Source organism: Micropterus salmoides, unplaced genomic scaffold (genome assembly GCF_014851395.1).
Source record: "Micropterus salmoides isolate LMB-PRFRI ecotype aquatic unplaced genomic scaffold, ASM1485139v1 Ms_hic_scaffold_13, whole genome shotgun sequence".
Classification (NCBI taxonomy): domain Eukaryota; kingdom Metazoa; phylum Chordata; class Actinopteri; order Centrarchiformes; family Centrarchidae; genus Micropterus; species Micropterus salmoides.
In genome coordinates this window covers 9709265-9720578 of record NW_024040374.1, presented here as the reverse complement: position 1 = coordinate 9720578, position 11314 = coordinate 9709265, and the positions used below count along the sequence as shown (strand labels likewise).

Sequence of the window (11314 nt, the reverse complement as noted above, 5' to 3'; positions counted from 1 at the left end):
GTAACCATTATGACACATGCACACACTGTACTCCAACACCTGTGCAATACCCACAGTAACCCCCCTAACACACACACACACACACACACACACACACACACACACACACACACACACACACGCACACAACCCCCACTTTACTGGCTGCAGCTGCTTCCTTGGAGTCGCTGATCAGGCAGCCAATCAGCAGGATCCCACTGAATCAAGTCAGGAAAAAACAGAAACAACCAAACCGGACAGGAAGGTGTGTTACTTCAAAGTTAAAGCAGAAATATTAACTTAAATTTCTGTGGTGTTTTTTTCTAAGGCTCATTCAGCACCTTAATGATCTTGAATGCCTCAACAAGGAGTATACATTTAAAAATACTGTGATGTCTCAGCAACACAGGCTCCCTGCCAGACTGAAGTTAAAGAAATGTTATGACTTCAAAATAAGTCTAAAGAACCACCATGTTTATGTATTGACACAAAAGTTGAGTTTGCACTTGCATTATATCTGCATGTGTCTCCCTTTTAATTTAACTTTAAATCATCACAGCAGAGGGTTTAGAAAAAATTCTTACCTGGAAAAACTTTTTGCAACCGTAATGAGTCCCCAACTGTTTCACCACTGACGTCCGGAGAAGATATCTTGCAGTCTGATGTAGTTGTGGGTGCTTTTTGAATCCATATGAAATTAATGTATTCCTCCATTTGCTCTCAAAAAGGTTGAAAAATATAATTAAACAAAAGCAAACTAGTATGATGACTTTTCACTTCCAGTTGTTTTTACATTCAGACTGTAAGGGGGCAGAAAAGTAATGTCACAGTTAAACGGACAAATCATGGACATATCCTCCATTAAGTGGTACAATCTGCAAGATTTATTAAAAATATTTTGGCAACATCTCAGTGTTGCAATAACTCATACACAGTGGCCAATATTGAGGATACAGTAGAAGAACATGAAACATGGTAATCTGAGTCAAACCCTTCTCTAGCTTCAGTATGTTCTGCATCTTCATTGACTGTGGCTGGATCCACCATCTAAGAGTTCAGACTCCAGTGCCCAGCACTTGGACCCTTGCATGTGCAAATAAAGATAAAGAAGAAAAACTATCTAAGCAAAACACTTGAGAACTGCAGTTTGTTTATTGATGATATCGGGCTGTTAGACGTCTCCAAGGTCAGGGTTTTTGTGTTCTCTGCATCAGTGATGGACATGGATATTTTTAAAGTTGTACAGTTTACGACTTTTATTTTGTAAGTTGTAACCGGAAGTTTGATCATTTAAGTATGAGTGGCTTGACCCCCAACTGTGGGTCTCTGGTTCTGAAAGTGGAAGAAGTTGAGCCTCCTCAGTCACCAGCCGGCGCCGCCTCCTCTCAGCTCCGCTGCGGAGGACAGACTCGCAGCGGAAACTTCTGCAAGGGGACACGGGAAGGTAGGTCAGCGAGCTCGGCCACACTCTCTGCTTTTTCATGCATCAAGTGTGCAGGAAAACGGTCGTGACATGATGCTGGCAGGAGGCTGTTCTCACCTCGATGCGCTGATTTCTCCAGAAATGTTTCTTCAGACTGCTAGTGTCGCCCTCAGTTAGTCCTTTAGTTTTTTCATTGTGGTATCACAGGGTCATGGTATGCACCTATGGACTTAATGTTGCCTTGTGGTATTTGTCTAGTAATATTTCTTTGAGGCATGTTTGGATTGGTTCTTCTCTTTAAGAGTTCCTAGCTATGGCTGGGATCTCCTCATTGGCTTATGACAAGGCAGTCAGTGTGTGTGTGTGTGTGTGTGTGTGTGTGTGCGTGTGTGCGTACGTGTGTGTGTGCAGGCCGGCGAAGGGATGATGTGGCCGACATCTCACATCAGGTAGCCTACATAAATTAAGGTTTGGCATTGTGTCGCTCGTGCTAAAATAACCACTTATAGTGATTTATCATTTATTACTCCAAAAGTTAAAAGCTCATATTTTTCGAATATTCAAAGATGGGGCCCCTCAATGAACAGCAGAAATGATTGATGAGTCATTTGACTTAGCATAATTCTGCAGGTTTATGTATATGTTGCATGTCTATCATGGCAGATGCCTTCTTGATCTTTGAGCAGTTCATTTGGTTGTTTATTTTTTCGTATAAGTTTGCTTTAGTCAGTCTTTTATTTGGCCACACTGTGTGGAGATACTAAATGCCACGAGAAGACTTAGCATATCATTGTCAGCTTATACCAGATACTTTATTTTTGTGTCCTGTATTTGTAGTTTGCACAATGCTGGCAGCAGGCCTGTTATGAGTCTCTCAGGTTTTTGGATTTTCAGCATCAACCAAACCACACAGATACATGCACACTAGAGATGCAGAATCCAACCCTTTCTCTCCTGATACCTCAACTCAGAATATCCTGTGCATTCTTTCCTCCAAATTTCAAATCTGTAAAGTCCTCTGTGGAACTCATTGGGATCATTTTTACATAAGGTAACATGAGGCCAGGCATTACTGTGGCAGTAAAAACTTAGTTGGTAGCCCGCCTTGAGCTCATGCATCTGATAAATACTAGCAGAAACACTGAATTTCCTTATAACATAAACAAAGAAATTGTTAATGTTGATCAGTCACATCCTGGGTTCTTCTGTAAAAAGGTCAGAAACGGCACCAATATCCTATATTGGCTCAGTGCATCCCTACGCGCCTTTTCCCCAACACACACACACTTTTACAGGCCTTCCTTTGCACTACATCAATGCTATGTAAAGTTATTATTTGCATCTTAAGGAGGTTTAAAAAACTAGTCTCTAAAAGCTTGATTGGATTGATAAAGACTTTTAGAGCTGAACAATTACTTGATTAACCAATTAGTCGATTTAAAGAAACTTAATTGGCAGCTATTTTGACATTAATTTAAGCCAAACATTCAGTTCTAACATCTTAAATACGAGGATTTGCTACCTTTTGTTGTCTTATGTGACAGAAAACTCAGTATATTATTTTTGGTTTTGGACTACTGGCAGTCCTAAAGAAGATAAAAATGTCGCAAAAACTGAATATGATAAAAGGCAGCAAGACAAAAACCTTCCACTACCATGTGTGCTCTGTTCCCAGTGCTGCTGGCTGACTCACTTCATGTCGAGTCAGCTCTCTCTCTCACTAAATATTGTTTCACTCGAGAGGCACATTTTCAGAGCAAGGGGAGCTCATCCGAGGTTCTCCAGCCTGTTTATGTTCCCACTTTTCATCTGCACGCTGTTTATTTGGGAAAATTGAGAAAGGAATGCCTGCCTTTTTCTCTTTCTGTCTTTGTAGCAGACAGAATTAAGAGTTTAGTCTGAGAAATATCCCTCATTCCTTTGTATTATTTCTATCACCTGTTCAGGGTTTCATGTGGAGATCTGAGTGAATCTAGACTTCTTTTCTTTTTCCAGTGAGGGAGTGATTGCTGCTGAGGCAAGTGTGAAACACTGAATCTGACTTGTGACATTTGTCTTATGGGCTATTTGATCCCACAGCCTCATGGTCTTATTAGAAAAGAGAACGACTGGTTTAAGGAAATAATAAACTGAACCTTAAGCTGATTCATGAGCTACTCCCTGATCAAAGTAGGAGAGAGTGGGGGAGTGTTAGACTTAAAGCTAAGCTGAGGTACACTTAGCATCTGTTCGGTCCACACAGACTTTACTTTGAGCCAGTCATATGGCTTTGATTAGCGTACTAGTTTTCATATAGCCCCACTCTCCCTGGTGACGGTTAAAGACAAGGACAGCATAGTTACCTCATAGTCTTAGAAAAAAAACTCACTGTACATCCCTTACATCACATGAAAAGCAGCAGTCACTGCTCACTAGTAGATGACAAGATGAAAAAATAACGTGTCAAAAGGCTTCTGGGTCCACTGGCTTGGTTACATTGCAAATTTGGCCCACCCTTAAATTCCCACCTAATTATCCTGAGCGGCCCAACTTTTCTCTCTCTTGTTAACAACAACCCCTTTCTTCTCCCCTCCTTCTTTTCTCTTTTGCAAATTGTGATTGCGTTGGAAATTGTGTGTCCTGTCTGCAGCTCGGACCACTCTCTCTGTTGGCCGTGATTGCAGCTATATGCTCGATATTCGTGGCTAATCCAAGCAAAACACAGAGTAGAGAGTCTGTGTATGCGCTCGCTTGGTCTGCTGACAAACATACGTTTTCTATTTTGCCAAAAGTGATACAGCCCAGAGGGAAAGTTTTGCACAACAGACCGCGGAAGATGTACGACACCGTCACCTCTGCGTGACAGCTTACTCTTAATTTAGCTTCATTTCTGTGTGGTTTATAATGGAGTAATAATTTACCAAGAAGGCAGCGCATGCATGTTGTTGTGGGGATCTTTTGAAGGCTGTCCACAAATCTTTTAAGCGACTTTACTTAAAAAGCACCATGGGACAGCACCGGTGGGGCCAGTATCTCCCTCTTTTTCTTGTTTAAATAAACAAGAGGAGAGTTAGTGGTAATGAAAAGCACTTGATATCAAGCTGTAAGTTTAATACCCCCACAATAAATTGAGAGCGGGAGCAGAAGAAGTAATGAAAATGGAGGGGAGTTTGGCTTGTGCAGGAAATGACTGGGAGAAAGCCTGAGGGAGGGGAAGAGAGAAAGACTTTCAGTTGTTCCACGTATGAGGGAAGCTGCAACAGTACAAAGACCCCTCAGTGTTTTTTAAGCAAGCTCTCCATACTGTACCTTCCCATTACTGTTTGAAATGAAATGAGAGGCACATTAGGGCTCTTTTCAAGTCATTCCTCCACACTCAGTTCAAGGAATTAACACTCAAGAATGGCTCTCCCAGCTGGCTCTCCCAGCTTACACTCTGCTGTCTCTTTCATTCCCCTCGGGCTTTGTGCTCGTTTTTTTCCCCTCCTCTTTTCAGGAGGCAACTTGTTCCCCCTGCTCTCGTCACCAAAAGGTTTCCCATCTGCTTCCGATTACCTTTGGCTGCAGTTGGTTAGCCGCCAGCCATCTGGGCCAGTGTGGCGTCTCCGCTCACTCTTCTCTCCCCAGACAACACTGAGGGAGGGATGGAGGGGAGGGAGGCAGGGACAAGAGTGAACTGGGTGGGCAGACTTTACTGGAGAATAGCAAGGGTTGGGTTTTAGCTGACACTGCAATCCATAGCCATGAAACTCAAGTCAAAGAGAAGGGCACCCATGAAAATGCGACTCCCGATCCTGGCTGTGGTCTGTTTTTGTAATGGGTACTGTGGGTCTGAGGAAGTCGTTTTCCATTGTTATCATAAAGCTGACTCGCTCTGTGTTGGTCTATAGGTACAAAACGAACTCAAACAAAATAGTTCTAAATTAAAAGGGAACTTGGGGTTTATGTATAGCACAGGACAGTTAAATTAGTAGTGTGACAATGAACAAGAGGCCCAAGATGTTAATCTGTGATGTCTGGCTGGCTGAACTGTTACCTCTAAAAGATCATCATGTGCTGTCATACAAACTAACTACCGTTAATGGTAATGGCAGTGGTAAAGAGTAGTTAACGTCTGCTGATAGAACGAAACATTTAATTTTACTACTATGCCGATGATACACAACTGTATGTCAGAACAAAACCTGGTCCCGATGTGCCCTGTATTATGTTGTGTTATGCTGAAAACTGGATGAATAGATGTATATGCACATTATAATTACTCCTTCTGGTCACAGCACTTCCACTATTAACAGTCGCTCATCTAGTGTACTTGCCTCATCTAACAAGAAGGCTGTAGTGTAGGTATACTTTTTGACTCCCATCTGCCTTTCAAATTGGCATTTAACCAAGATTAGGTCATTGCTCTCTTGGCTGATCTGAAGAAGACTTGATTACTGTTAACACACTTTGTTCTGATCTCAGCAGGCGAAACATCAAAAGACTGTAGTTAATTCAAAATGCTGCGAACTCATCACACCAATACTTAGTGCTTTTCACTGGTTACCTGTCAATTTTACAAGCTCGCTGCTGGAGATCCTCTGGCAGGCAGTATCTTCTTTTAAATCCCTTTTTAAAACGTTCTCTTCACTGATGGTCATTTGTTGTAATTGTAACAGCTTAAAATATACCCTAAAAACAAACTCTGAATCTGTTGTTGTGGTTGTTGTTTTTATAAATGCGAATAAAGTAAGAAATAGTGTGTTAAAATGGCTGGTTAGAGCTGAAACTAACAAACTCAAACTAGTTGAAGTAGTTTCTCCACTGGAAAGAAATAACAAGTTGATTTCCCAAGTGTAAAATGTCCCACTCAAAATGAATCTCACATAAAAAACAAAAACCCACGCAAATCTATGGGATCCATCAAGATTGTTGTTTATTGTATGTTGGTCCGGTTATAATTATTACAATACTGTTATTGTAACCCTTTGACTCAGAAGTAATCAAGCTTCATATAGGCACTCATACCATCAGTCTGATAGTCAGGATGCCAGCCAATTAGTAAACTGTACAGTCAGGCAGCCAGCCAGCAAGTCACTCAGCCATACAACCAACCACTACAGTCAGCCAGCGTAGCAGTGATGGCAACCTGCTGCTCCTCTCAAATTGGCTCATTTTACCCCCAGAGCCTCTGACATAATACCCACTTCAAGCTCTGTTTGGGCATTAAGCGCAGCTTTTTACAAGATCAATGGCTTCCTTTGTGTTTGAACTCTTTCCGGTGGGCAGGCAGCTTAAAGAGCAGGGCCTCAGGGGCCCCAGGTTGGGACCTGCTGTTGTCTGTGGTCATCAGAGTGAAACACAGAGTGTTTACCCTTTGCCAAAGCCAAGATTGATTAGCTGAAGGAACAATATAGCACTGGGCGGTCCTTCACTGGATGCTAAATATGAACTGCGTAGATTTGTATTATTAGACTGGGAACTGCATGGGTCTCATGCTCTCTCTCTTTTAGTCTGTGTTTCACTATGTCTCCCTTTGTTACTCCCACTTTTTTTAGCCTAAATCTCTCTCTCCCCTCCCTTTTCACTCCCTTTCCTGGCCTTCCTCTTCATTACTGAGCAATTTCTCTTCTCCACAGGGCTATAGAGAGGACTCCAAACCCACCACTGCTGCTGAGCCTCTCGGGAGATCCATCCAGGCCTCTTCTACTTCTATGAGGACGTGTCCAGGATCCATCACCACTAGCTGATCAACACACTGTAGGGGGTGCTATGTCTGTCTGAACTCATAGCTCTTTTTGCAGCCATGGCACAACAGAGCGCTGAGCTGTCCCACTGCTAGGCGACAGGGCATCCGAGAGGGTAGAAGACATGTTGGGACAGAGGCCCGGGGACCACTGCACTGAATTCTGTTACTATAGCAAATACTGTAGTAACCATGGAAACGCTATGGAGGACTGGTCTGGTCTGCACTGTCATCGCTGTCATGGTTGCCACCGAGGTCGAAGGAGGTCACAGAGATGAGTTTGCTCAGTCACAAGGTGAGAGGAGGCGATTATGATTAAAGAGGTCATATTATGACTTTACTTCCGTGAAAAAGTTGAGTCACTTTGTAACACGTGTCATAATGCTCACCTAGCGGCTAGTGTGGCACGCCCTCAAAAACACAGATGGAAAAACACATGAGCTGCAGCACACAGTGACAAGATGTCAAATTAATAACTTGCAAAGCTGGTTTGGGAACATGTAGGCTACCGCTGAACCGAAGACGTGTTTACTGGCCCGCCTTACTCTGCTTCTGATTGGCTAGTACTGCGCATGTGCAACTCCCAACAAAGATCACATCTGAGATGCTCCACTTGATAGCTAAAAAGGAGCAGTCAAAGCACAGGGTGAAAAGAGGTTTGACAGAAATAAGTGTGGTTTTTGAAAATTAAACAATGTAAACCTATTCTGGTATAACCGCTAAATAAAATTATGAACCTGAAAATGACCATAATATGACCACTTTAAGGTGCTGCCTGTAAACTATAACATGGATATATCAGGCTGACTTTAGTTTCAGAAAAATGCATGGAGATATTAAACTAGAAGGTACTGTACCACAGTATAAATGGTGTGGAAAAAGCCCTAATTGTAAATTAATTTATATCATCAGTTGGAATTGGAATACTTATATATGACACCCCATAGCTTTTTGCCTATGTTTTAGTCCTCGTAGCTCAACATTGTTTCTACGCCTACCTTTGGGAAAAATTTACACATTTTCCTACAAATCCGTATTTTATTTAACAAAAGAACACAAGCACCAATTCAGGAATTTTGCCTAAATGAAATAGTAAAAAAAACCCGGTAAACTAGTGATTTTAATCAGGTGCTATTTGATCAAAGAACAAGTTAACATGATTATAAATTTGACCAGAAATTCCAGTCAGTTCATGAAACTCGGAGCTAGACACATTTCAGTCGGTACCAAAAAAGTATATTGAGGTGTGATACCCAGCCCTACCTACAACAGCTTTAACATTATAGCCAGACATAAAAAAACTGTTGGTTTATTAAAAGTTGTCCGTGTGGTGTTTAGACTGAAAAGTCACCATGGCAATGTGTCAGAGAGATTTGTTTTTGGCTACTTTTTGACATGTTCATGCAGCAACTTAAAATCAATCATGTTCAGGTGTCTCTGAGGCTGTGAGTAGCTGAACTTATGGTAGGAGGGATAGACATCTATGCCATATCTGCTGTATAGTGTGTGAACTGTAGTAATCCTTTAATTATTATAGAAAAGTGTGTTCACCCTTTCTCACCAACAAACAGAGCAGTGTCCCACCACAGTCTGGAGCACGTCTAAAACCAGGTGGCATAACACAGGTTGACCTTTTCAAAGCAATCAGAAGTCCAGTATGAAAAGAGTGTCAGAGACCTGGGTTACAATTAAACACCATATTAAAAGCACAGACTTTAATCTTCATTCTTTAAGTCTTTATAAATATTAAAAACATCATTGGTTTATTGGCTTTGATCCGGGTTTTATACTGTGGGGTGCTTTAATTATTTTCAGTCTTTGAGAACTTAGGAGTACTTTAATGTATTTTATGGTCGAATCGCCCAGAGTGAAGTCTGTTTTTCATTTCAGTAAAAAAAACAAAAAAAACAACCCGTCTCAATGCCACCCGTGTTTATAAATTCAGAATAAATGCCCTTCTCTTAATTTGTTTTTAATTTGAGTAGCTGATTATAATTTTTCATTTCATTTTTAATCATTGTAATTTAAGGATCAATGTGTTCCATTGTTACTTGTTTTTTATTTATAATTCACATGCATGAGAAAAAAAATGAAATGAGCTGTAGAAAGTGTTTCATGTCTGACCAGGCTGTCCGACCGGCTGAGGCACACTGCAGGCATGCAGGTCTGGGCTTCCACAAATCATGTTTCTGTGGCACAGCCACGTGCCCGCCCCCTTCACCTCTCACCACACAGTCTGCCGGTCTCTTTCACATACACACTGAAACTGGAGCGACTGAAATCCCCTGAAAGCAAAGACATAAAATCCCTGAGTGTCCGTGTCTCGTCACCCAGAACAAGCCTGTGATTGTGTATTTCCTAAACCTAACCTCTGACCCCTCGCAGTCATCTGTCTCTAATAGTCTGCCACGCTGCTTCCTAACCCACCCCTCAAAACGCTGACGTGGCTCATTCCTTCAGAGACTTTGTTTTCCTCAGGTACAGACAGTTTAGTGTTTAGAGTAGCACTATGTGTAATGTAAAATGAGTTTCTTGTAGTGATGAACCCACAGAGAATTATCATGTAACTCTCAAGTTCCTCTCAGTTCTATGGAGCATTTTGAGTCATTTTGGTTCCATGAGCCATTTTGGAGCATTTGGAGACTAGATGGTGAACATAGTGGAGCATTTAGCAGCCAAAGAGACAGATATTTTTCGCAGGAGTAGGTGGAGACCAAAAACAGAGTTAAAAGAGACGTAACATTTTCATCCTGACAGAACGACAACACCGAATAAAAGCATATGTTGCTCTGTGTCTGTTGGACACAGGATGTAACTGCGACTGTTTGGAAACAAGTTAACCATAACATCTGTATAAGGTCATGATATGTAAATGTATGCTTGTCTCGTAGCGACTACAGACTGTGGACGTTACCCATTGGTTTACTGTTTTAAAGCCTGTGTTTAGCTGTCGCCATCATGATTTTCTGCAACCAGGGACCAGAGGTGATGATATTTGTATGAGACTGTGGTGCTAGCCAGCTTTGTTAGCAAGCTGCGTCCGTAACTCATGTTAACTGCTAATTTTGGCTAGCGAAAAATGGGCTTAAAACAAAACGTTCTTACTGTAAAAAATGAGCAGCTGACTCCTAATCAGCTTTTTCAGCAGCACTGGTTAAATTTACAGTGCAGTGGATATGAGGCTCCTCTAGCCTGATTGACAGGTCACCATGGTAGTGCCTTGTCAATCACAAGGTAGTCCCATCCTAAAGTATACCCAGCTTTATTATCTATTTTATAAACTTTATAAACTCATTAGGAAAGTGTTTTCTGATACTGAATAAATCAAATGAGAAGTAGAGCCATTTTGCCATTATTTCTGATGGAATCTGATTTCTCTTTGCAGCCAGTGGAGTTCCCCCCTGCTGACCATTGCACTTTTCAGACCCCGAGGTTCTTGCTTGGTTGTGGCCAAAAAAATAATTAATGCCGCTCTAACACAAAGTCATCACAGTGAATTTGATCTTCCTTGGTTTAACACAGCAATGGAAAGGTCAAGCATCAGATTTTTGGTGTCTTGTCAAGCACAGAACCGTTTTTCTGTTCTTGTTTTCTTTAGCCTACTGCATAATCTCTGTGTCTAATGTTGCAAAGTATAGATATCGTTCATAAAAACCACAAAAGTATTGCTCATTTGTTGCAGAAACCATGATTTGACTTGTTTTGATCCTGTCAAAAACAGCATACACATAACGCAATATTAAAACATTTAATAATGTACTCTCTCACTCCGTCTATGTCCCTCTCAATTAAATTCAAATTCAAATTAGCTTTATTGGCATGAATGTGTAACAACAATATTGCCAAAGCATCATACAAACTACATAAGAACAATCAACCCCATACATTTCATTAAACAAGTAATTAAAGCATAAAGTAATTAAAGCGTATGTGTGTTTGTGTTAAAAAAAGAAAAATATATTTAAAATGATCCTCCCTCTTTCTCTCTCTCTCTCTTTCTTTCTCTCTCTCTCTCTCTCTCTGTTTGTTTCTCTTCCTCTCCTCTTTGGACTTGACTCTTGTCCAGGCACTTGGTTGATATCTTTACACAGATGATAACCCCTTTGAGTCATTTGAAATAGCAAATGAAATAATGGGAAAATGACTAGAAACATAAGTTTCTCTTGTTTGCTTGTTCACTTGGTGTCCAGCTATGTGCAGTACAGTAT

The 11314-nt window shown here is 41.2% G+C and overlaps 1 protein-coding gene across 1 annotated transcript in view; it reads left to right on the top strand.

The window, feature by feature from the left end:
- The first annotated feature begins 1285 nt into the window (after window positions 1–1285).
- The window catches only part of adamts10 (ADAM metallopeptidase with thrombospondin type 1 motif, 10), a 57098-nt gene continuing 47069 nt past the window's right edge, over window positions 1286–11314 (top strand). Inside the window, exons 1-2 of the mRNA XM_038715399.1 lie at window positions 1286–1423; window positions 7000–7401. Coding sequence (XP_038571327.1) covers window positions 7299–7401 — 103 coding nt within the window. The 5' untranslated portion in view covers window positions 1286–1423; window positions 7000–7298. The remainder of the gene's footprint in view (window positions 1424–6999; window positions 7402–11314) is intronic.